This window comes from Microdochium trichocladiopsis (genome assembly GCF_020744255.1).
Source record: "Microdochium trichocladiopsis strain MPI-CAGE-CH-0230 chromosome Unknown B0I36scaffold_3, whole genome shotgun sequence".
In the NCBI taxonomy this organism is placed as follows: Eukaryota; Fungi; Ascomycota; class Sordariomycetes; order Xylariales; family Microdochiaceae; genus Microdochium; species Microdochium trichocladiopsis.
The window spans coordinates 2,826,280-2,851,139 of record NW_025763546.1 but is presented as its reverse complement, the minus strand read 5'-3'; the positions used below and the strand labels follow the sequence as shown (position 1 = coordinate 2,851,139).

Below are 24,860 nucleotides of genomic sequence, written 5' to 3'. Positions count from 1 at the left end.
CGCGTCCTGCCACAACGGTAGCAGCCCCTCGACGCAGCGTAGCCTTACGTCCGCGTGAACTCGACTCGCGACCACCGCTCACACCTCGTCTGCAAGCCACGACACAAGCTCCGCGCTGCGCAAATGACTATTGCGACCCCGATATCCTCTCGCAGCCCACGCCTTCTGTTCCGTCGGAACAGCCGCTCTCAGGATGTTGCTCCTCCACCAGGTCGGTAGCGTCAAGATAGGCGAGGTTGTCCGCTATACCGTCACCTACAACCCATCTCGCGATCGCATCCTGCCCTCTCCCGAATACCTTCACCTTCGAATCCGCAACACCTCGCCGATCCCACTCCGCGCTGCTTTTGTCCACGGACCATATACCTTACATGTTTCGGCGTATCCTTCACACTTCGACCCTAATGTCAAATTCGAAAATCCTCGCCGCTATGGTGTCCCTGAGTTTGAACCTATGCTCAAGGCTGGCGGCACATGGACGTGCAAGCTTACGGTCCCCGACAATATCCGCCAAAGTGCCGGTGCTGGCGCTGCGGCGGGGAACTTCCATGCACCACCTGGCGTAGGCGCCGACGGTGAGCCTACCACGGCGTGTTGGATCATCGAGGTTGCCAGCCAGGTCATGTTCTCATCAAGCGCTGCCGTTGGTTACGAGGTTCTCCTTGCGCGTGACGAGAAGAGCTTCAACATCAGTAGCCTCCCTGCCGTGGGAAACTCCTCCCAGGTTCCGCAGCCGGGGCGGGTGAGCGACTTCCAGCAAAGCGTCGGCGCCAAGGACGGACACCACCCTGCTCAGCACATGGGTGTCTATAGCAAAGCTATCACGCTTACTGTTGAGGACACAGCGAGTCTTTGGAACACGCCAAGGTTACCAGACAGCACCAAGCACGAGGTCCAACATATCCCCAAGACGCTGCCAAGCCTCAGTGCGACGGAACTGAATCCGAAGCCGCAGCGCAAGAAGAAGGTTCACCTCGTCGTGCTGACGCACGGCTTGCACAGCAACCTTGGTGCGGACATGCTCTACATGAAGGAGAGCATCGATGCGGCCGCAAAACAAGCCAGAGCGGACAGAAAGGCTAGGAAAGCCAAGGAGAAAAGCCAGGCGGAAACAGCTGCTCCAGATCGTCCTCACGAAGCCAGATCGGGTGAGGGGTGTGGTGAAGACACAGACGATAACGAGGAAGACGACGAGGAAGAAGTCATTGTCAGGGGTTTCTCGGGGAATGCGACGAAAACCGAGCGCGGCATCAAGTTCTTGGGCAAACGGTTGGCACGATACGTGCTCTCGATGACCTACCCAGACCAGCCGTATCTGCCATCATTTCAAAAGGTGGCTGATGGCATACCGACAGCTGTCAAGCACGACGATCCAAAATCGCAGACCGAGGAAGGCGTGGCCAAGTCCGCCCATAAACACAGCACAATTCACTTGCATAAACATACGGAAGAGGCCGAGCGGGCTTACAAGGTGACCAGTATCAGCCTCATTGGGCACTCATTGGGTGGCCTTGTCCAGATGTATGCCATTGCGTACATTCAAAAGCACTCTCCGGAATTTTTCACGCAGATCAAGCCGATCAACTTCATTGCCATGGCTTCTCCTCTGCTCGGTCTCAGCAACGAAAACCCCATCTACGTCAAATTTGCGCTGGACTTCGGTCTCGTTGGACGCACTGGGCGAGATCTGGGCCTCACATGGCGTGCTCCAACAATTGCAAGAAGTGGCTGGGGAGCGCTTATGGGCAGCTTAGGGGAATCCGCCCACAAGAAGGTCGTTGGCGAGACACAGCCAGAATCGAAACCTCTCCTGCGTATTCTGCCTACGGGGCCGGCCCATACAGCGCTTAAGCAGTTTCGGAATCGCACAGTCTACTCAAATGTGGTCAACGATGGCATTGTACCATTACGGACTGCCTGCTTGTTGTTCTTGGACTGGCAAGGTCTCGGCCGTGTGGAAAAGGCGCGGCGCGAGGCTGGTCTTGTAGAGACCGTCATGGGTTTTGGATGGGCTGAGCTCACGGGTGCCAATGTCTCCGCACGCCGTGGGCCATGGCAAGCAGAGCGGGAAGAAGAGGTCTCAATACCGCCTAGCCCTTCGGACCCCGAGGGAAGCTCGCACGATGGCTCGCGTGAAGTCCCTCAGCCGGCGGAGAACGCCATGCTCGAAGACGACAGGCAAAGTTTACACTTAGCTGCTTCTATGCGGGATAAGTACAATGACGGTTCGCCTGGGCCAGAGTCTACATCTCAGACAAACAACGACTTTCCATTTGCTGGCATCTTCAACTTTTTCAAGTCTGGCGATTCTTCAAAAGCCCAGAAAACACCACCGCACTCGCCGCGTGACAACAGAATATATCGGCGAAGTCAGACCTTGAAGGTTGATGAATCTCGAGATCAATCGACTTCTCCGGCAAGGTCCACGGTCACATCAGGGAACGAGTTGGAGGAGGAGCACGAGAACGGCCCGCCTCCACGTACCACGATCCTAGAAGCCGCGGGCGACCTTTTGAACCCAGTCATGCCCACTGTTGACTACTTTCTCGATCCGTCAAAGCGTCCGCGCACAATCTTCCATGATCGCGTCTACCACCCGTCAGACATCCCTCCACCACCTACGAAGAAGCGCTCTACCGGGCTATCTTTTCGGAGGAAATCGTACACATCAGCCAATAGCCAGTCTAGCACAGAGTCGCCACCTCACAGAGGCACTGGCGAGAGCGGTGCATCAACGCCCCACGAGCCGCCCACGCCAGGCATCAAGAAGGCCGACTCAACCTTGTCGACGGGAGACTATTACGACAGCAAGAACCATCCAAAGCTAGACCCCGACGAAGTGGTTGACAGTTCGAGCATGAAGGTAGAGGAAAAGATTGCGCGAGCTTACCATCGAGATCTCAGCTGGCGCAAGGTCCTTGTGAAAATGGAACCCGACGCACACAACAACATTATTGTGCGACGAATGTTCAGCAATGCCCACGGATGGCCCGTGGTCAAACATCTTTGTGACACGCACTTTAGCGACGCAGCCTCTGCGCGCACTGCCGATTCCGCAGAGACGAATGCAGAACGAGCCAAAGCCCCCCACGAGGATCCCAGCTCGATGGGCGCGGAAACCAGTGCACAGCCTCAAGGCAAGAGCTACAATATGGACAGCAGCCGGAGAGAGAGCTCATTGGCCCGTACTGATACTGAGAACCTCGAAGCCGATGACGACGTGCCCGACCTCCCTTCCCAGGCGCAGGAGCGCGGCTCGGCACCACACAGCACGCACCATCACCACAGCCACTCGACATCGTCGTCTTCTTCGTCACCATCAGCCTCGAGGCCATCTCCCAAAAGGATAGACTCTGCAACATGGAGCGATCGTGACTTTGCCGACAGTGGCGACGACTCAGAATGGGACGCCGACATCGCTTACGGTGGCGACAATGCCACGCGCCTGCAGCCACCGCCGTCAGCCAAACTGGCGAGTGCGAAGAGAGGTGATGCTGGTCATGATGAGGGCGGTAGCTCTGAGGCAAGTGGGTGGAATTGGACCGAGAAAATTGTTGGCAAAGGGGCACAGAAGAAGAAGCAGTCCCCCTCCTCTACCGTGCCGGCGTCGACAACTGCAGGGCCTATCAGTCCGACAGCAGCGACGCCGACGGGCACGGCATCGTTCTCACTCACGTCGTAGTACATTTGGTGGGGAGTCGCGACTCAGTTGCCCTTTTGAGGTGTTTCATAGCCTTGGGATGGGACGGGCAGGAAGGCATTACACTTTCCTGTATACATAGTCGAAAGTACATATAGAGAGCATCACTACTAGAATTTCTTCATGGCGTGAGATATGCGCGATTGCTTTCCCGCTTGATCACCACGGGCCAAGAGTTGTAGCTTCAAACTAAAGATGGGGAAACACATAGATACACACTGCCACCCGCCGTGTATAAAGCTACTGCTTGAGGCTCTGTGGGGCTCTCATGTTCAAAATTCGCACAAGCACCAACGTGGACTTTTGCCGGCTTCCAACCCCCAACCCGACAGTGCTTGCAGGCTTCGCTCCCGGATTGTTTGGCCCTTCGACTCACAGTCTTCGTCGTGCACAGAGGATCCTTCTCCTCATGGACAATTGGCACATCGTCCGTGGACCAGCGCCCCGACTGCCCGAGGTAAGTTCCAGACCTCTTGGCCCTCCCATCCCCCGCTCCCGCTCCCCCCCCCCTCTTCTCTCCGACCGGCCCCTTGCAACACATGCATGATCGACGTCCGGGGTGGAAGCCGCTAGTGGCACACACAAAGTGGCGCGGAAGTAACCCGCCCTTCTGACTTTGCATGTGAGCCAAAGCAATTATTCTCGACCTTGGACGTCAGGAGCAAGATTTAGCGATGGCTGCGTCTCCTTTGCCAACACAACTGTCACGTCGCTCGGCACGAGAGATACAGTGCCTGGGAAATGAGCTGTCAATTCTTTTTGCTGTGGGCGGGAACTGCGGGCCGAGGAGATAGCTGTCCTTCGTAACGACGTGCTCGTTCTGACCGTGGTGTCTGGCCCTCTTTCTGTCGAACTTGTCGTCATCGTTCCTGCCCGCGTTCCGAAACACTTGCTGAGGCCTGATACTGTGGTATCCATGCGGACGAGCAATATTAGGTTCACCGGCTTGCAACGTTGACAAGGATCCTCTTGGCTCCGCAGCGAGGAACTTTTGATAGTGCGTTCCAGTGGCTGCCAGAGACTGAGAATCAAAGCCCGTACCTTTGATATGGGACGATGGCAGACTGCGGTGTCTGCATCGTGTGCCCAAGTAGTCTGATCGATAATTCTCGAGGTCGTTTTTTGCATTGGATCTTGTCAGGGAATAAAGTTACCTCGACACTCAATGAGCTTGCTTCGATCGATTTGCTCACCCGGTCTTGGGAGGTGGCCATACACTTGCCAGTCGGGACTTGGAGAGCGCCAGAAGGGGGGCGTTGAATGCAACGATGTTGTCATGCCACGACCTGGTCTCATCGGGTGACTCCATTGGCGCTTCACTGGTTATGCAGCACCAGCCTTCATATTAACCGAGGATATGGGACATTGTACGCGTCTCGTCCACATTCTACATGCACAAACCTGCAGTTGTCTCTTCCACGGCCATAAGAGTCGTGACCAATGCAACGCACCTATGTCGGACATGCATACTTTAGCCATGCACAAACCTGACTTGGAGATAAAACTCAATGCTGGGGTCTAGTTGTCATCTTGCTTCAGAGAGGATCCATCGAGTATACGAGACATCGTGCCTGGTGATGACGCGCGACGCACGATATGGTGCGAGAGTCACCCTCAGGCTATAACAGGGTGATATTGCATGCGATGAGACCGCTGCTAAAGTGCCACCCCCATACGAAGAGCACCCCTCGATATGAGCTGGTCTTTATCGATGTACTTTCGGTCAAGGTCTTGCACTGTCCCAAGTCGCGCAACATGACGCCGGGTCCTCGTTGAGGTGCAGATAGCGCCTCGCATGGTTCGTTTAAGAATCGTGTCATCCGACCTTCAATGTACAGCAATTTTCCCGCTGTATAGTAGCTTCACTTGAACCACGTAGCCGAGGCCTTTGTGAGCTCGAGGCTGGGCATGGTGCCTGGAGGATGCGGTTTTGCTCACTCAAGTTGGCGTTATACATCTGTCCATTGTTAGCCAGCTTCTCTTGCGGCTCAGAGTGGAGCGTTTCTCTGGTGAGTTTGCCATGGGTAACATGCTGAAAGCTTGTGATTATGACGGGGAGTCAACTACAGGTCTTGGTGTGAAGGGCCGGCCGCTTGTGGATGGGCGTGACATTGGTGCTGTACGCAGTATATTGAGGCTCTTAGTGCGTCGACTTGACGTGGAGAAATTGCGGAGGATCCATGCCCGAATCCTAGTCCACCGAGTTTAGCATGTGAAGATGCTCCAGCTCTTGCATTGTCCCCCATTACACCCGGTCGGCAGTAATGAATGGGCCCATGATGATCCGGTGGCTTGAATGCAAAGATTCGGTTGGACAATTCACGTATTGACGCAGACTTCGGGACCAGGATAGCGCACCGCGAGGCCCTTGGAGCTTGGCCGGACACCCGTGCCGTCGCCTCCAGGTCCAGAGATCCAACTGACCGTGTACAAGTCGCCGAAGCGGAGTCAATGCAGCCATTTGAGCCACGGGCCGCATTGGCATGCAACGGCTGTTGAAGAGCCACATCATCCGCAGGCATTCGAGAGCTCGCCGTGACACGGCGGCGGTGGTCCGGCCAAGTATGCAAGCCAGTTGCAACCTCGGAGAGAGCCACGCTGCATACACCAGAGCAGCATATCTCCTCGTTCGAGACAAACCATCCTCCGCAATAGATTATGGTTGAACCCTGCATGATGCAGATATGCAGGCAGGTGGAAAGCTACCCTGGATCTCAAGCTGCGCGGCGCATGAGCAATCACGACACGCTTGGCACAAGGGCCGATCGATGCTGAGCCCTGCGAGGAACCAGGAGACCGCCGAGGCATGCTCTGTAGGCCGAAAGAGCGCAGGCCGACTGGGCAAACACCGCCCGAGCCGGTCACGCAGGTGCGGGAAGTCAAAGGTCGACCTTCCGAGTTCGCAAGTGCTGCTTTGCCGGATCGTTTGCTGACCGAGGTGAGGCGTCCCCGGCCCAGGCAATCAGCCGTCGGCATGTGCGAGCTTCGGCAGGGTATTCGGACACTGCAGCCGATTAAGCCGAAAGCTGTGGTGGATGTTTCGCATCTGGCCCGGGCGACTCCGGCGGCGGCGAGATAAGGCGTGCCAGGCCTGGGGAGGTGTCCGGGGGAGTGTGGGGATGAAGGAGGCTTAGCTCATCCTGAGGTCGGAACAGGCCCGGTCGAAACCAACCACTGAACACCAGTCAGGCGATGACCTGTCACGCTCCGGGGGGACGTGTCAGGGCGTCATCCATCTCATCAGCACAACGTCGGACACTCTGGGGCACTCGGCTTGATAGTGGCGGGCGAGCGTTTGGGCAGGATGCTGGCGATGGGGATGGTTGGCTGAAGATGCTGTACACGGAGGAGGCCGCAAGGCGACTGACAGGACCGAAAAGATACCCCTGAATGAGCAGCCGTGACGGGATCGTGCGCTGGGGTTGCAGGCGGAACAAAGACCGCAGGCTGGCCCTGGGCGTCCAGAGGCGGCGATGGGCAGAACCCCCACGCCCCGCATGGCAGGGGAGAGGGGTGTGCAGTCGAGTGCAGGCAGGCAGAGGCGGAAGGGGCAGCAGAGATAACATGGCACAGTGAGCAGCACAGTGCTGCGCACGCCTGCCCTGTCCGTCCTGGCCTAGCCCCTGCTATTGCAGGTGTGTCGGATCGGCTCAGGGCCCCGGACCCGGGAGCATGATAAGCTGCTGCAACCAGCCCAAACTCCACGAAACGGGCACGAGACGAGATAGGACACACGGGCGCAGCCACAGGCACCACCAATCAAGCAGCTAACGCTCGACGCCGCCAGCTCATTGGCAGTGGGCCCATGATCGTTACAGGGTCGTCCGAGGCGAGGGACCCTCCTGAGCAGCAGTAACAACACCAGGAATGACGACGACGACAACAACGACGTGGCCAGCCAAGCAAGGAGACCCTTTCGTCCTTGGCCTTCGCGACCAAGCACCGCCGCTGCAGTGGCGGCTCGTGGACCATGCAGTCATAGCCAACGACGGACTTGCGCAATGGCATATCTCTGACCATTATCGACAAAACTTTCGGCTAAGCTGAGGCAACACAACCCCGTGTGTGGGCATCCCGCAGGATCTGGAGACCCCGGCCGGAATCCCCACACGCGACGGCACGTAGCGGCGGCTTATCACATCACCGACCATCTGATCATCAAATGAGCCCGCAAGCACGCAATCCCCAGCCAGCCGTTCCTGAGGCGGCCAGGACACGTTTGCCTGCCTGCTTGCCTGTGCATGACAGGCAGTGTCTCTCCCTGCCGGCTTTGGTCCCCGTCTGGGACGCAAGCACTTCGGAAATCTCCAGCCTGCTGCCATCAAACAATTAGGCATATTCCCCATTGAGCAATGTCGTAGACAGTGCAACTGAAACCCTCGCCCTCCAAACGGATATCTGCGTTGGACTCCCGGCCCCGTTTTCCCCTTGAGTGGACCGCTCAGTCCTTCTCATGGTGGTTCTGGCGGGCCCCATCTGAGACCTGCTTGGTAACGGAATGTGAAGGGTACTCCTCTGCATGCACGGCGATTCATTCATTCATGCGCTCTGCGCTGCGACAGACGAAAAGCAATCCCCCGCGTACTCTGTCTACAGCTCGGACTTCCGGCATAGTACTTGCAAGGCCTCCTTCCATACCTCCTTGCTTATTGACGAAGGCTCCTAAAAGAATGATGCTCTCGCACTCACACACGTTACGGTCATCACAGCCACCTCAAGGGTAACAAGTCACAGTGCGCAGAAGACGACGGCGGCCGTGCTGAGCTGCTACACCACCACCCTGCGAGGACCGGAACCGCGTGACAAGAGGTTCTCGACATTTCTGTAGTCAGGTGCCATGGGTGTGTGGGGGTTCCCAAGGTCAGCGACAGTCCGCGTGGCCACAAGCCCAGTGAAATGCTTGTCGCTACGCTTGTTCCCGTTGGAGGAGGACCGTCCCGTCATGGCGGTACACGCGGCTTTTCAAAAGATCGTGAGGCTTCAAACGTCCGGCTTTTCGGGACAATGAGCACGCGGGCATCCACCTCATTAGCCGCGCCTCTGGGGCATACCATGCTGCTCCACGAGACTGGGCAACAGATCCTAGTAAACCCATAGCACGCATCGCCATGAGCACAGTTGTGCCCTATCGATCGATCTCCTGGCCTCGTAGCCTTGGACGGCGGGCACAGTAGGTTTACCTTTCCTTCTGTCCGGCTCTCGACGGACACGACGTCATTAGAGCGACCATCGCGCTTGCAGGGCTTCACAGATACCGCAAGGGTGCCGTCCCTGTGGGGTTCGCCATCTAAGCGATTCAGCCCCGATCTCACGATTCGCACTTTCTCCGGACGAACCCCGGTCCTACAGGCAAATCAGAGCCCTGGTTGTTGGTGTTGTGGCCAGCATCGTTACGGGCAAACGCAGCGTGACGCCCCAGAGATTGCAGAGATAACGACGGTTGTTCTGGCCATCCATCAACCCCAGATTGACCTATGCGGGATGGCGGGGTTACCTACCCCCAACACAGTGACACTGGGCAGCCGGTGCTATCCACTGGAATGTGCCGATAAGTGCAGCGCAAGGTTGGTTGAATGGACGGGATAGCTACCGGGCGGTGTTTTCTTTGGTCACTGTTTGCAAGGATGAGGCGGTTCTAGACAAAAGGTGCATTTGGTATGCTCATTGGGTGGTCGGATGCTGCCTCTGACATCCTATCAACGGCTAGACTCCAATGCGACCATCCTCCAACACCCATTGAAGTCGAGCGATTGGATGATACGTGTCATTCGAAACACATCGCTCGATCCAATGGCAGACACGCACGCGACCCGACTGCTGGAGTGGGAATCAAGAGAACAACTATGCCGTGACAGCGGACCGACAACGCGACAAGCGACGCGCGCTGGCCCACGTTTTCTTTTCCTGCTCACTTGTCGCTCCATCGTCTACAAATCTCGACACAGTGCTGAGTTCGTCCCGAGCAGTCGCTCGCCCTTGCAGCCTAAAGAGGATAACGCAGGCGACGAGACAAGCAGTTTACGCGAGGTGGATGTTGGAGAAGGTTGGCAACCATTACGACTCAGACTTGACCTCGCACAGCAGAATTTTCAGGGCTTTGTGAAAAGTCGGTGTGGCAAAGCCAGGCGGTTGACTCTCATGCTTCTGCTGCTCTGACAAACGCAAATCAGTATTGCTGTGTCAAACATGAGGGTTTTCGGCAGTTGCCCACACCTTGTGGCTCGGTTTCCCCTCGCCTCCACGTTTGGCTGGGGGCTAGATGGCTAGACGCCCACTTAGTGCCACCATAAGGTGCCAAACCAAGCACACACTTGCACCATCCATAATGCCGCTCGGCAAAGAGAGGGTCGGTGTCGTCATGCCGTGCTCGGGATGACGGAAAGTCTCTGTTCCATGGCGTGCTGCTCTACTGGAATCTTTGTGTCATCAACCAACCGAGCAGAACGGGCAGAGTCTGGGGTCAAGAGCGGGATGCGCAGAATCTCTCGGGGAATTACTAAAGCGACCTGGAAGCATGCGCTGCCCAATCGAGACAAGCAAGGCAATATTGGAACAGGGCAGTGCTCACGGCCGACCTATTTCAGCCTGGATCCCTGGCCGCCGCCTAGCTGAGGCTTCTGCATTTCTGCACGAAGGTCCCTCCCCAAAGGAGTACTGTGTCAGATTAATGAAAAAAGCACCAGGACGACTGTCACACCCACCGCCCGCACGTCCGCCCGCAAAAAGAAACACGGGGAAGCCTCCGGGGAAGGCGGCAGCCATCCATGCTGCCCACCACGTACCCCGGCCCCTTGTTTGCGTGGGTGTGCTTGGGGCAGACGGACGCCCAAGTAATTGGTTGCGCCACCATCTGAAGCGAGGCGCAACCTTGTCTCTTGCCCAGTCAGCCAGCCAGCCAGCAGCTCACTGAGAGGGTTGCGCTCTCGTCTCGCCGTAAGCAGCAAGGCTGAGTGAGCGCAGCCTGCTTCGTATGTGCTACAAGACGAGCGAGTGGCTGCCTCCCCCGGTTGGTCTCCAGGGATTGACAGTCTTTCTCAGTCTCTCTCTCTAACTCTGCCAGGGCTCGTTTCTACTCCTCGTGTAAGTCCTTCGTGGGCGTGAAACACAGCTGACGTGTAAGTCAACCAATGGGTCCGTTGCCACGCAAGCACAGTGCCCGTATGCCTCACAAATTTCCAAGCCGTCTGGCGCCTCAGCTGCTTTGTGCGCTTGTCAGTTCGCTGGAATATTCCTCTCAGCTTTCAGTGTGCCAAGACTTGCTTTTACGACTTTCCTTACATGGGAGTGTCCAGGGTTCTGCGCGTAACTAAAAGACATCCGCGCTCGTGTAAGCCACCAAATTGAACCTTAAGGAAGGCGAAATCATCTCGTCAGAAGTGGCTAGCAGCATACACCGCTCAAAAACCGCCTGAACCTTCTCGTATGCTCTCTCCTGCCTGCCTCTCTCCAGTTTTTGGAGTTGGCAGCACCGGAGATATCCGTGTACAAGAGCCTCTTGGGGAAGCACGGCTGCGGTTGGGAGAATAGCTCGCTCGTGTTTCAAAACGCCCTTCTCGGCTGCCGCGGCGTCACACGCGCAGAGCATATCGAATGGGGTCACTTGCCTAGTTTGCACGCACTGCAGTTATGACCAACTTGGGTTCTTTTCAGCAATGGGGCAGGAGGATACAGCAACGTCAAAGTCTCGTGTCAAGTTGCACATGCTATTCCAAGGTCGCAGGGAATGTGGAAGCGGGACATCTCCATGGCTCTTTTACGTACATTCTGTCACCAACATGCATGCAAAACTCGGGATGGATCGATAAATGGACGTTAAGGATCGACCTGTTTCCGCCCGTCCCTGTTCCTCCTCGTGACCGCGCATAACGCACCTCATTCATCGACCTTCAAGTCAATTGTGCCACGGAGTGCGTCTTGTTCAGAATCTACACGTGGTGTTTTGAACAAGAAACTTGGCAATATTTGGCGCTCCTCTCATTCATTACATACCAACAAAACGGTCAACCGCCTGCCGAACATCAGTCATAGGGTGGGGCACCAGAGAGAAGCATTATGGAACAACCCGTAAACATTTCCCACCAGAAACACGTCATCTTTCTCCGGATCGTACCACGCGCGGAACGAGCCATCATCAGAGAAAAGAACGTGGTACATTATGTTATTTCTACTGTGCTACATCTGTTCGCGTCCCCCCCCTCTCCAAGAACTTGGCTGTGGTGTGGTTTCGCTTTACTTTGCTTTGCTTCGCCCTTTCGCTTCGACTTTCCTCGGCCCCGGCCTCCAGCAGCAGCACCACCACCACCACCAGCATGAACGAACCCTGGTTTCCTTCTCTGTTCTGGGGGAGGGGACAGACAACCTTTTGTGTGTGTGTGTGTGTGTGTGTAGACTCTCTTTCCCCACGTCTCTTTGCTTTTCCTCCCCGGGGAACTCTCCTCGTCCGGTTGGCTGGGGTCATCATTTTTTGTGCGGCTTATTGGAACTCCCCCCATCCTTTTTTTTTTTTTCGTTCTTTTCTTTCTTTGCTTCTCGCTTCCTTTTATTCCCTTACCTTCCCTTCCCTTCCCCAGTCAGCCAGCCAGCCACGGAATCCCTGCCACATCCCTCCCCCCCACACACGCACGGACACGTACTGGCACTGGCCTTGGCCTCCTGGCTCTGGTTGTGTCTGCGGCTGCGCTTCGACATTTCAAAACAAACTTTGATGCGGGGAGGCCAGCTCTCATGAGCGAACATATCATGTAATACCCTAGGGTCTCAATGGATGGCATCAAGTGCGTCACTGGTTCAAAAGATAAATTCAAAAAGTGAGGCAACATTTATGTAATACTTTGGGTTATGGAGGAGAGATCTATTTCCGCCGATGAGGGTTGTCTTAAAAACAAAAAGAGGTCTATGTAAGCCGCCTGCTGGGATCACACAATCCCAATGCCGCACGTGTGCCCACGTTGGACGGGCGGAGCCCGGTAAGTCGCCCAAAAATAAGAAAACAGACTGAAGGTGTATTTTCAGACCATTAGAAAACCTCCGTAGTGCGCCATCAACCGGGAGCAGGCTAGCGATGCTAGCGGCCAAATACATTAACAAAGGTGTGCCCGAACGCTGCCCAAACGGCACCGCCAGCTATCCCTACAGGAACAGAGAAGAGAATCGAGCCACGCCGGACTCACAGGGGAAAAAAAGAAAAACCACAAAATACGCCGCCCCATGTCTATGTTGTACTTTCTATATCCTTATTATCATCAATCATGACCCTGTGATCGGACGGTGGCAGGGCTGTGCGGCGGGGAAATTCCAAAGACTCAGGCGCGATCCATCAAGTCGCCTCCTGCCAGACTGCCGGTGGCAGAACTCCGGCCACTTGGGTTGAAGGTGTCCGAGGGGCCAAGTAGATCGTGGACCGCGACCTTGGGCATTTGCGGGACGGGAAGTTTCCTGCTGCCGTCCGGCCGGCTGATGATGTCGGCCAAAGACATGCCGCCAGAACGATGGCTGGGGGCACTGGTAGGCGGGGGCGGCTGGTGGTAAGGGCTGCCCTCCATCTGAGGCTCCAGAGGGGCAAGAGCCGGAGTGTGGCCCAGAGACAGGTTGCGCAGCGTGGGCAGCTCAACTCCAGCGTAAGGCCTCAGTCGCGGCGAGTGAGCGGGCGTGGCCAGCGGAGTGTGGTCAGGAGTTGGCGACAACGAGTCGTGCGAAAAGGTCGGCGACGAAGGAGCAGTCGAGTTGGGCGAGTTAGGCCTCGAGCGTTTTGAGATACGTCCAGCGTGGTTGTAGTGGTCATCATTATGCTCGTCATTGGAGTGGGATCTTGACATGTGGTAGGCGGAGAGGGAGGGAAGATGACCCCGGGAGCTGTGCATGCTGTGCGAGTAGTAGGGGTGGTGACGCGCAGAAGGCACGTGGTGTTCCCGCTCGACCTGGTGAGCAGCGTGGCCGAGGATGCCCATGCCAGAATCACGGCCGTAGTGGTGAGCAGGGCCTGGCAGAGCATACGAGGAGTACGAGTGGGGAGGGGACACGTTGGGAGAAACCAGGGTCGAGTTGGGAGCAGAGCGGATGGAGCGAGGGCCGGAAGGAGGACCCATCATGCCCGAGTCTGGCGACAATGAGTGGTTGATGGAGTGGTGAGCAGCTTGGCCGGCCTTGTTTCCCCGGCGCGAGTTGGGGTTGTTGTGTATCCGTGAGTGGCGGGTGAGCTCGTCAGAACGGGAGAACTTCTTGCTGCAACCAGGGTGCTGGCAGGCATGAGGCTTCTCGCCCGTGTGTGTGCGGATGTGTCTGGTCTGGTGCTCGAGGCGGTGGAAGGCCTTGTCACAGAGCGGGCACTTGTAAGGGCGAGGCAGCTCGTTTGTGGCCTCTGTGGCCTGGCCGCCAGGGAGGGGGCCGTTTGGCCGGATGACGGTGACGGAAGCCATGCTTGAATCTCCGTCGGCGTCGACCTGAGGTTGGCTGGTGGTGTTGCTGGAAGCAGAGTCGGCCTGAGCCGTCGCGGGAGGAGCGTCTGGGTTCAGCAGGTTGGAAAAATCCACCGCTGACTGTGAGCGTTGCATGTGATCGCCGGCCAAGACGGCGAGGTTGCTATCCTGAGGACGGTGGGCGGTGACTTGATGGTATCTGAGCCGGCTGGTTCGAGTCGAGTCGAAGCTGGCACAAATGCTCTCAGCAAGTGTAAGATGGTGAACAGCTAGTGGTCTGGCGTTGCTGGTGGCGGTTGCCCGAGTAGTTGTTGCGGTTGTTGAGTGGTGAGACTGGCGAGCAGCAGTAGTGGTGGTGGTGGTTGATGATGGGTTGATGCGGGAAAAGTCGAGAACCGGGGGCGCGGGGGGTATTTGAGGCAGGCAGGTGCAGGGAGGAGGAAAAGTTGGGGGAGGGGGGTGGGAGCGTCGCTCCTGCCCAGGCAGGTATCGCTGAGGGTGGCCTCTCCAGTCTCTGAGGGCGGCGGGCCGGGAAAAGATCTTGCACGGCGGGCGCCCGCGCCAGTCAGGCTGCTTGACACATGCACGCCGCACTGCCCTGGAGGCAGGTAGCCCCAGCCTGCGCAAGGCACGCAGGTGCGCCAGGTGAGCGAGCGCCGGGGCGGGAGGTGTGTCGGACGAAGGGACAGAGGGAGGGGGGTCGCGGTACGTACCTGCTCGGGTCTCCCGTCCCCAGTGCGCTGCCTCCACGCCCCTCCGGGGTACTCACGGTCCATGGCGGGGCCCCTTAGTGGTGCCCAGCACGGCGGGCAGCCACGTTCAGGCACTGCAACTGCGCTGGCCTCAAGCACTGTGCACGGCGGCCGTGGTGGCACCGTCTTCTGGCCCCCAAGGTGTTTCTGCATCTCTCCTCCCAATCCAGTTCTCGTGCTTGACTGAGCCTCCTCGCTGGGGCCTCACTCGTGTCCTCGGGCTCAACACCCCACGGCTGACTGCGCTTCTGATCATCGCACACTCGGAGCATGGATTGGCTGGCTGCCCGTGGCGCTGCGTACCACTCATCTTCCCTCGGCAGCCAATGTCTCTATCCACAGAGCAAGCACGTACTCGATGGCCGTTCTCTCCCCTTGACGGGAATCGCCATCGGAGCTACTTGAAGGACGCGAAAGCAGCGATTACGCAACTCGCTCAGGCTGACGGCAGAGGAAACGTGCTCCCGTTCTCTGGGCACGCACATGCTGCCGCTGCTGCTGGCTGCCCTGCTGAAGCTGCCCGGGCATGTTCGGCTGAGAACCCAAACGCAGGGGGTGGTGATAAAGCGAGCGCAGTAGTCCCGAAGGTGACGGAAACGAAAAATATGGGGTGGCGTGGAAGTCCTGCCAGAGAAAAAGAACCGCGCTGTGCTGGCAGCACAGAAGAAAAAAAAAAAAGCTCTCGGGGAGAAAGTAGGCCCAGTGGGGGTCGGCGCATGGGGGGCGTGGACAAGCAAGGCGGGGGGGCTCAGGGAGGGGCGTGGGTGGTGCGTCTACATATTCCCGGCCACAATCGAGCCTTCTGTGCCCTCAGTTGCATGTGCACGCCTCAGCAAGCATGCCTCGAGCAGGCCAAGGCTTATTATCCTCTCTCTCCTCTGTGCTTCACGACTCGACTTTCAAGGTGTCCGGCTCCAAACGATGCAGGACCGAGTGTGTGTGCCCTGCCCCGGATTGACATGTCGGCGGCGTGCACGTGGGCGGGCCCCCAAAGTCGACACTGATAGCTCGCACACCATGCCTACACCATATCATATGGCGCATGGCCATCACTGTCGTGCACATCATGAATCATGTCCCCTTCCCCGTCAAACAACGAGCATGGACCCGCCAGCGATAAGTTTGGGCCGGGTTGCCAACCACCACATCATCATCACCGGCGGTGCATTCAGGGTTCGTCGAGCTGTGCCCAAACGCCTCTCGTGCGTGCTCGCTCCTGGGTCCGGCAAAGGAGATAAATTACCCTTTATGCGCCGTGGACGGCCTGCTCCATCGATAGGTCAGTGTTGCGTCTCAAGGGACCGCCGCCCACCAGATCAATGTCCTGCTGAACGGAGCACCTCCAGGTCTGCCCGGCCTAGTCCCTCGGCGATCCTCCGGTACTATCGTCAGGGCGGGCACCTGTCGTGTGGGGAGAGCTCCCTGGAAAAGCAGGGCCCCCATTGCTCTCTGTTAGGCGCAGTGGGCGTCGACTGGGGCGGCTCTGACGATAGCTGACCCAGGGCTGGCCAAGAAGGGGGTGGTGGGTGTGTCTCGAAGCGCTCAAGCAAGCGCACGGGTACTGGCGCTTCTCTCCACACTGTTTGTGCCCTGCCACTTCTTCCCCCGTCTGGGGGACGGCAGACGAGACGGGAAGGGCCATCCACGAATCTCCTCTTGCGTGCTGATAACCTCATCTTGTTCCGAGTCGCAAGCAGGCTAGTCGCTGACACAATTGGCCGGTTTGGCTAGTCCTCCACCGAAGCTCAGGAGGCAATCTAGAGACGAATCCATCGCAGATTCAAAGATAGATCTAGGCTCGAGTCTAGTCGTGCACTGGCCTAGCCAAGTCAGCTCGAGCTGGCAAGCTGCTGCAAACCCCCGACTCGCAATTGCGACTTACGTCGTGCCTGCTTGCTTGTGCGCGTGTCGAGGCTCGCGGCCACGACACACGCAATCAAACACCTGTTCCTCCAGCTCAGCCAGCTGGTGTGACGAGTGCCTTGCTGGGCCCCCGTGCAAAAACCCTCTGCGTGGTGGTTTCGAGGCGAGCACGCGCCCACTCATTCGTCTTGGCATCCATCCCGGGGGGGATCTTCTCCAGATTCGTGGGTGTCACAGTAAAGTGTGAGGCTTGGGAGCAGGCTTGCCCTGGCAGCGAAGGGATATTACCCCCCAAAGGGACTCGCCTGGAGTACAGCATAGGCTTCGTCCCTTCCCGCTCCTTGTGTCGGCACCCCACGAATTGCCAGGAGAGCGTGAGGGTGTGCCACCCCACAACCTTGTTCACTAGTGACTCTGGTGATACTCATGTGCCGTTATCAGCAGGCAGCTCATAAGTCTCTCGGCGTTGCGCGTGCTCATCACCCGTGACCCCTGACGATGATCAGAATATGAGGGAGGTTGACAACAGAGCGATCGTGCAGATGAGTCCACGACTGTCTTCCATTCGCTTCAGGGGAAAGACGTCACCCTGACCATTGCGCAGTCGGATCGTCGCGTTGATGCGGTCATCATGAAACCTCCGTACCCCATATTTGACCTCGTCGACCTCGCCCAGTGATACTTCATTCTCAAAAATGGGCCAAAGCCCTGGTGGCATCCGTCAATGGAGCACCAGATATGTTCCGTACGTCGACCTCGCTGCAACGTTTGGGCCAGAACTCGAGTCATGCGTGGGCTCTGGCGTCATCGTGGAGCAGCTAACGCACATTCTTGGGGCGCTGATTATGCAATGTTTGCCTCTTCTGTAGGGGCGCCTTCACTGCCATCGTCCACGGCCTATTTGTCTCTTGGCAAGCACCTTGGACATTTTATCCTTCCCGTTGGTCGCGAATTGACAGCAAGAGTGGACTTGGTGAAGCAATGTGTTCGCACCGTAAGTGTGGGGGACAGCTGCAGCATGTGCTGATCCTGGGGAAGAAGTTCCGGGGCATTCTTCGGCGGCGACTGACTGGCCAGACCGTTCGGGGTGGATGCCATCATTTCTGTCGTTATCTGTCGCCTGTGCTGGCGCCATGCTAGGCACTATGCTAGGCACTGGGCAGTGCCAGGCACTTATATCGTCGAATACGGTGCACGCATCTCTCAGCAAAAATTAAAGCCTCTGCAAATATCCGTGTGCGGCTATTGTACCGTCCGCTTCGTTGTCAGCTCCTGAGCTGTAGAGGTGAGCACCGATGCATAATTGACTTGACAGCAAACAAGGAGGCCCAGTGCGTTCGCCGTGGAGGATTGCATGCTTGAGGGCATTCGCAGCGACAAGCTTCACAAAACAAAGCCGCACAGCGCTCGGTCATCTCATCATCCGCCTTAGGATACTCCATCCTCCGCAAGCACACCTTCTGCAACAAAAATCGCGATTTATCGGGCGTGGGTCTTGACGAGGGGTGGGGTAGCTCTAGAAGATAACGAACTACAGGCTAGCGAGCTCGGCGGGTATTGCGCCACGGGGAAGAGCTGGGGTTGGCTATGAGCCAGAGTTGAGCCGAGTTGAAAGCTGAATGTAAAGATAAAGTCACCGTGGAAAGCTTGTGCTGGGCGAATGCTCGGGCTTGTTCGCAAGTTCGAGCCAGTAACTGCGAGCAAGGTCTGAGTTTCAGCTGCTGGGAGGCGCCATCCAGTAACCAAGGCGTCGCATAATCTGTCGCATATGCTTCTGATAGCTCGTTCTGTCGCTTTGTGCCCAGTCACAATTTGTGGGCATACGAATACTATGCCTGCTATCAGGTTAGGAGGTTCAGTCTCCATCCTGCGTAAGCCTTTGAATGACATATTCAGGCCGTCTGCCTTGTTTTGGGGGTTGACATCATCCGTGATCCCCCGAGGGCCAGATCATCCCGGCAAAATGCTCCTTTTGTGAGCCAACCCCAGTTCTTTGACCTAAAACTGGGGGTCACAAATCTGGGGAAGTATCGCTCATGCACAAAGTTAGCCTCCTCATGGCGAATATGCTCAGTGGCCTAGAGGCATCAGCAGACCTGCAGCTGGCAGAGTATCTTGAAGCTGAAGTGTAATGCCTGTGAAGCACAGTGCTCAGATGGATTGCTTTGCCGGCTCTGACATGTGAAAGGACCGGGAGCAAGCGTTATGTTCCAACAACTGCACCAAGACCTGCTACTGAATTCTGGATTAGACTTGGGGAATAGTCCGTGCTAAGGTTTGATTCCAGCTAGAGGTCCCCCTTCGAGATGCGTTGATTGTGAACATTCTCAGACGGTAATCGACGACACCATCCTTCTGTCGCGATGTGTATCACTCCGGCTTGTCTTCTAGGTGCTCGTCGGCAGTGAACATCGGATTTGCGAAACTGTGAATGCGAATGACGGACGATTTCCTAATAGACTCGATTCGCGCAAGCAAGGGCATGATGCCTCACCGGGAAATTGCCCATGGCGTGGTCAGCGTCATGGGGTTGACCTGACATTCCGGCTTCGGATATTGTCCTAAAACCAACAGAAAGCGTTACTGGAGGTGCATCGTGAGAACGCGTCCGTGGACTCGCGTGGACGGCCCCGATCATGACTTCTAATGCAGATCCCTTAAACCTGCCACCAATGTTCCCAAAGTGCGGAGTCCAGGACACAACCTAATTGGTGGCCAGGCTCATAAATCCCCGACATGTTCAGTGTGTAGCACAATGCTGCGCGATATGTCGGACCGACTGGGAACCTCCCTCGTGGGTGCGCCCTCCCAAGGTTTTTTCTGGATAAACTGGGTCCATAGATATGATGTACTGGACGGCACATAGCTGGCGGTCTGGTATCGTCCTGAACCACATGTTACCAAGGCTGACCTCGCGCTAATAAGGTGGACGTAGGCGCGAGAGCGAGGCTTCGGCCCTTCTCCGCACCAGCGAACCACTCCGAATAAGGCCCGCTTCTCCACATGTGGAATTGGCATGGCCTCTAGAGCGGTTTGGGGCGGAGGCTCACGGGGGGCGGCAGGTCCGAGAATTTCTCTTGGGCCGCTGGCATGAAAAGGCTAGGGAGCCCGCGGGCTCCTAGTTTCCCCGAAGAAGGGCCCTGCGGCATGATAGGCATGCTCTCTGAAGCGCCGAAGCACTGGCCTGCACCGGGGCCAAGTCACCCCATGCACTCGAATGAGGTCTTTGATTCCCATGGTCGATCGTGGCTGCTACAAGTTGCAAAAGGAGCTCCGTCTGTGGGGTATCAGGTGCACGACCTCAGCACAGTATGCCTCCTCATGCGATTATGACGGTGGTGCTTCTGAGCTGTCGTCTTGTCCCATGAGGAGAGGAGCTTCCTGACCTCGGACCTCGATGGTCACTGCGCCGAGAATACGTCCACGGTGTTCAAGAGGTCCTCCCTCCCAAAGTATGAGCTGCTCGGAGTCGCAGAAAGAATCGACGCAACTTTTCTCACAGACATGGCACACGCAGACTTAAGGCTTAGGTGGCGTTGGTGTACCTTGCAGTTTCGGCTCAAAGTCTCCGCCATTCTCAAAACCTGCTTGGATTGAATCGGCCGAGTGTCACCAGCGCCTTCAGACGCCACCTGCGCTGGGGTTTCCGTCGTTGGGCAGACTTGATGTTTGGGCATAGCCCAGGTGGACTGGACCAGATCTCGTCGACCTCCACACATTGCGCTGGCAATGGTCACGCGCTTCCAGACGTGATAGCGGGTTTGCGGCAGTGGCATGGTCTCCTCTCGTCTGCATGTTGAGGGCGGATATCGCGTGCCATGCTCACGCCGCGACGTCGTTCTAGACCTCTCAAGCCCCATGTTGAGGCGCAAGCCTAGGAGGTTTGGATCCTGGACGAGGAGTCGATGTGGCTGACATGAAATGCGCAATCATGCTCTAATCCGGTCCAGACCCAGCTGGCGAAAGGGCTCGTCTGATCATACGGGTAAGGCCATGGCCTCCAGACCGCGGGGACAATGCTGGTGAATCAAGATTGCTGTCGGCTTGCAACCTAGCGAAAGAGACCACATGGTTCTGTCGCCTTGAGGCTCTGGCGGAACAAGTGAAAGCGCAGATTGCGGTGAGCTCCCAAGGCTCCAATCCAAGGATGCAAAGTGGCCTGCCCGGTCGATGACTTTGTGCTCCCAAAGAAGAGGGACATACTGCGTGGTGCTTTGCTACCAGTCCGGCCTTGGAAGTTCTTGTCCAACGCAGTAGAACATGTTTGAAGTGATTATGGCTGATGCAACCTGCGAGGTGCAGCCGATTTGGTGGACCCCCGCGTCTCCACAATTAATCGGGCTTCGTGCCTCGAAGCAGTCGCTTGGCTTCCTCGACGTCTGCAGGTTGCATCGTGGTCGTGACTTTGGTGCAGCATTCATCGATGATATTTCGCGGCACTTTTGACAACGACAAGGCAGATCAGGATCAGATTCACGGCGAGCCAGAGTACAAGGAGCCATCGGGCATCATCATGTGTGCTGGCAGTCACGTGAAGGGAGGATGGATGACACAAAGCGCACCAACCAGGACGTGGCCAGTTTCGACTTGAGCTCGACCCGTGCGTATACTCCTGTCGTGGCCGCTCCTGCCAGCAGCTGATGTCCTTGCAGATCGGATGCCGACTGTTTCTGCTGCGCAAGTTCTGGACGACCTAGGAGAGCAGCGGTCTCGCTTTGTGTCTACGGGCCTCGATGACCTTGACGAAGCCCTCACCCCTTTGCTCTCAGTGAGTGGACAAGACCAGGCCACAGCTCCTCGAGGGCTTGAAACCAGCCAAGTCGTCGAGATTTGGGGTCCACCAGGATCCGGTAAAACAGCATTTGCGTAAGATCAGGCATGACTTCGGACGTCTGGAGAACGAGATTGCTCACTCAATGTAGACTTCAGCTCGCGGCAAGTTCCATCAGATCTGGGCATCAGGTCGTTTGGGTTGGTCAGTAGCTCACCAAATCCTGTTGGACATTTATTTATGTTGGGTCCAGCACACAGGCTTGCGAGACTGACGGCGAGTTCAGATGGCTTTCATCCCATTTCCGGACAGAGATTTCACAATGTCTTGCAAGGTCACATAGACCAAGCTGAAGACCACGCAGAGACCAGCCCGGTTTCCCTGGATAGTTTGGATGCGTTGCACCACTTCACCACCCCGAGCCTGGCTCATTTGCTTGCGCTTCTGTGTAAACCGACGAGCTCTGCTATTCCAGATGGCACCTCGCTTTTGGTTATTGACTCGTTCTCCGCCTTGTTTAACCATGCGTATCCCAGGAATGTGGAAACGAAGAAGACTCCTAGGGGTAAGTATCACTCTTAGATTCTTTGGCCAATCGTGACACTGGATGACGCGTGGTCTGACTATGCGAATTTCAGGCCCAAGTGCTTCGTCAAGACGACTACAAGCTATACAGTTCATAATATCGAGTCTGCAGAAGCTTGCTGCCGCAAAGGAAATTCTCGTCGTCATCATATCTCAGTGCGCCACGAGGATGCAGGCAGACCGGAGTGCGATCATCGCGCCAGCCGTCTCTTCCGCTGCACTCGAAGCCGGGTTGGGGACACGCTTAGTAGTGTTCAAAGACTGGATCGGCCATCAGGAATCGTCGCGAAGTGCCAGCCTTGTCGGAATCCAGAAAGTCAATGGAACAGCAGTTCCAGAAGTCATCGGACAAGTGTTTGCATTTCAGATCACCACAGTGAGTCTTTCCATGCCGTGGCACTTGGACCTTATGAAAATGTCATGACTGACTATTCCCAGAGCGGGATCAGGAACGTTCGGGACAGTCCAAGCCAAGACTTCCACGATGTGGCTTACCACAAGCGCAAGCTGGACGATACTGGCTTCGAGATCGCTGATAGCGACGATGATGTATATGGTTGGATATCAGATGACGACACACGTATACCCGGAATGTCAACACAAGCCCAGGGTAGTGAGGATTTGCTTCTTGGCGAGAACGACGATTACGACAGCGTCAGTCCTCACAGTGGAGACGAAAGCGAGCTCAGTAGCCCGCCAGAAACTGAAGACGAGCTTTAGCCGTTGTCTTGACAGCTCAAGGGCTGGACCATGACAGCTTTTGCAAATCTCGGCAGAAAGTTGCCGTGAGAGTAGTGACCGTCTCGGCGTAACTATCCTCGCTTTTGTCGAGCTGGTCCGGCCGGCACAAATGTCGGCCTCATCCAGCTCAGGTTGTTACACATCGACCCCACAACAGAACCAGACCACCCGAGCAGTCGGCCAAATCCGGGCCCCGCGAGAACGTAATCCCCACAGCAGTCCTCTCGGCACACGACGAGCCTAAGCTCGCGGCTAGCGCGTTGGAGGTGTGACTTTTGACGTGGCGGCATTGTGAGAGACTGGCCCAGCGTTGTCCCCTGGATGTCTTGGCAGGGAACAGGGCAACATCCAACACAAGTGGTGTGCACTGCGGAACACACAAGAGAAACGTACAAGGCGTAGTTGGCAGGCGCTCTTTCGGTCGGGACCCTCTCTCCAGCCTTTGTTGCTTAGAACCCCTGCTTCTTAATGCATAGAGCCCAGGGACATGGGCGATCAGATCAGCCAAGACATGCAGCATCATCTACCTTTGACATGGGCTCTCGAGCGTGGCATGGATTGTCCTACAGGGACTGATGTCCCCAGCGCGGCTTCAGCCGCTTGAGGCAATGCGTATCCCTACAAAGGGGGCTTCCAAGGGAGAGGGAGCAGACAACAATTGGGAACTGGGGCCCGCACAAGGAGGGACACCCATGAGCAAAGCACACTGACTCACATCTTTGGAGAAACTTGACGATCCAATCTTTGCGGCGGCAAGCGAGAGGAGTCCGACTTTCCCCACGTTCTCCAGGCTTGCCTACCGCCACAACATAAGGTGTGTGCTGTGCCTCACACTGCCGCCTTGGCGCGGCAGATGGGCGACAACCACCGAGCAGGGTGGAGCCGAGGCCGCCTCGGGGTGAAAGAGTGGGCTTTGTACATCTGTAGTACAGATCCACGACGGGGGAGGAGTGCGGCCGAGCTTATTAGCGGTGGCGAAAGAAGGCCGGGAGAAGCATGTCAAGGGCACGTGGGGCGCCGCAGAATTTCTCTTAGTGTTCCCACGGTGGTGTGGGCTACAAAGTCTTGTCCTGTTGTTGGCTCTCTTCTTGCCGTCCATTGGGTCTGACCGCTCTGGGTTCTGCTCGCAGTCTCTGGTCGAGGGTGGCTTCACGGACCACGCCCGACCGCGAAATATCACCATCACAGTGAAAACTAATGACAGTTGTTGACTCGTGGGTCCGCATGTTATATCGCCCCCCCAAAGCGGGTTGACGCGGTTCAGTGCCAAGGCGATGCAGATCCTTTTGTGCTTGTGTGTGCGCGGCGTACGTGTCAGTTGGCTCTCGAGTTGCCCCGTAAGGCAAGTCCATCACGTTGGCTGCTACGCAGGGCAGGCAAATGGGTCGATTCTGCCCCAATGGTGCAGAAAGGACTGGAAACGATGACTACATGCGGAAAGTCTAAGCAGCTAATTACGCCTTGATCCAATCATCACGGCAAATCTGACAAAGTGGGAGCCGGAGACATCTCGCAGACGTGGAGAGTCGATCCATCCCTGCCGATCACTTACTTACCTGTCACACAATCTGCACTAGAGCTGGTCCAAGACTGGTCTGGTTATTGGTGAGAGGGAAACTTACGCTGGGGTGCTCACTCTCTTGCCTGGGCAGGAATAGAAGACATATTCTGCTCTCCAGCTTGGTACATAATCCAACATTGGCCGGATGAGCACACACTCAGAGGGTACCGGTCAGTATTACTGCGAATGGGGTCATTGACCTCAAAGTTATTATCCAATCACACAACCTGTGCCTGCTGTGATGTAGATGTGTATCGTCCTACAGAAGGACCCCTGCCAACACACTGCTTTGACCTTGACCCGCAAAGTCGAACCGACCGCCAACAACACCATCCTCGGTTGCAGTCAACTCCCCTCCCCAGATGCACATGCATGTTTGCTCTCTCTCGCGCTCTCTCTCTCTCCTTCCCCGCGACCGGGGATCTTCCCAGACACCTGGATCCCGAGATCCCGCGGGATCTCGTTTCGGAGT

The 24,860-nt window shown here is 56.6% G+C and overlaps 9 protein-coding genes across 9 annotated transcripts; 5 read left to right on the top strand and 4 right to left on the bottom strand.

The window, feature by feature from the left end:
• Window positions 1-193: 193 nt before the first annotated feature.
• Window positions 194-3,682, top strand: B0I36DRAFT_238462 (putative serine esterase-domain-containing protein; the record flags this gene model as incomplete). The annotated part of the gene is made up of 1 exon (XM_046149617.1): window positions 194-3,682. The coding sequence occupies one exon, from the start codon at window positions 194-196 to the stop codon at window positions 3,680-3,682; it is 3,489 nt and encodes a 1,162-aa protein (XP_046015549.1).
• Window positions 3,683-4,597: 915 nt separating this feature from the next.
• Window positions 4,598-5,197, top strand: B0I36DRAFT_318405 (uncharacterized protein). The gene is made up of 2 exons (XM_046153282.1): window positions 4,598-4,616; window positions 4,742-5,197. Exon 2 carries the CDS (start codon window positions 4,757-4,759, stop codon window positions 4,958-4,960), a length of 204 nt encoding a protein of 67 aa, XP_046015548.1. The 5' UTR covers window positions 4,598-4,616; window positions 4,742-4,756; the 3' UTR covers window positions 4,961-5,197.
• A 3,769-nt stretch (window positions 5,198-8,966) lies between these two features.
• On the top strand, window positions 8,967-10,286 carry B0I36DRAFT_318399 (uncharacterized protein). The gene is made up of 2 exons (XM_046153281.1): window positions 8,967-9,852; window positions 9,914-10,286. The coding sequence occupies exons 1-2, from the start codon at window positions 9,377-9,379 to the stop codon at window positions 9,957-9,959; spliced, it is 522 nt and encodes a 173-aa protein (XP_046015547.1). The 5' UTR covers window positions 8,967-9,376; the 3' UTR covers window positions 9,960-10,286.
• A 1,284-nt stretch (window positions 10,287-11,570) lies between these two features.
• B0I36DRAFT_92820 (uncharacterized protein) lies at window positions 11,571-12,749 on the top strand. Its single transcript, XM_046163602.1, has 2 exons — window positions 11,571-12,666; window positions 12,734-12,749. Exon 1 carries the CDS (start codon window positions 11,856-11,858, stop codon window positions 12,426-12,428), a length of 573 nt encoding a protein of 190 aa, XP_046015546.1. The 5' UTR covers window positions 11,571-11,855; the 3' UTR covers window positions 12,429-12,666; window positions 12,734-12,749.
• Window positions 12,750-13,002: 253 nt separating this feature from the next.
• Window positions 13,003-14,891, bottom strand: B0I36DRAFT_347224 (uncharacterized protein; the record flags this gene model as incomplete). Its single annotated transcript, XM_046156547.1, has 2 exons — window positions 13,003-14,448; window positions 14,829-14,891. 2 exons carry the CDS (start codon window positions 14,889-14,891, stop codon window positions 13,003-13,005), a joined length of 1,509 nt encoding a protein of 502 aa, XP_046015545.1.
• Window positions 14,892-16,172: 1,281 nt separating this feature from the next.
• Window positions 16,173-16,650, bottom strand: B0I36DRAFT_92797 (uncharacterized protein). Its single transcript, XM_046163601.1, has one exon. It carries the CDS (start codon window positions 16,541-16,543, stop codon window positions 16,256-16,258), a length of 288 nt encoding a protein of 95 aa, XP_046015544.1. The 5' UTR covers window positions 16,544-16,650; the 3' UTR covers window positions 16,173-16,255.
• Window positions 16,651-18,150: 1,500 nt separating this feature from the next.
• Window positions 18,151-18,734, bottom strand: B0I36DRAFT_92788 (uncharacterized protein). Its single transcript, XM_046163600.1, has one exon. The coding sequence runs from the start codon at window positions 18,618-18,620 to the stop codon at window positions 18,210-18,212; it is 411 nt and encodes a 136-aa protein (XP_046015543.1). The 5' UTR covers window positions 18,621-18,734; the 3' UTR covers window positions 18,151-18,209.
• Window positions 18,735-19,900: 1,166 nt separating this feature from the next.
• On the bottom strand, window positions 19,901-20,984 carry B0I36DRAFT_318389 (uncharacterized protein). Its single transcript, XM_046153280.1, has one exon. The coding sequence runs from the start codon at window positions 20,588-20,590 to the stop codon at window positions 20,132-20,134; it is 459 nt and encodes a 152-aa protein (XP_046015542.1). The 5' UTR covers window positions 20,591-20,984; the 3' UTR covers window positions 19,901-20,131.
• A 138-nt stretch (window positions 20,985-21,122) lies between these two features.
• On the top strand, window positions 21,123-22,880 carry B0I36DRAFT_92756 (P-loop containing nucleoside triphosphate hydrolase protein). Its single transcript, XM_046163599.1, has 6 exons — window positions 21,123-21,330; window positions 21,383-21,596; window positions 21,653-21,705; window positions 21,788-22,066; window positions 22,140-22,462; window positions 22,525-22,880. Exons 1-6 carry the CDS (start codon window positions 21,273-21,275, stop codon window positions 22,804-22,806), a joined length of 1,209 nt encoding a protein of 402 aa, XP_046015541.1. The 5' UTR covers window positions 21,123-21,272; the 3' UTR covers window positions 22,807-22,880.
• Window positions 22,881-24,860: the final 1,980 nt, after the last annotated feature.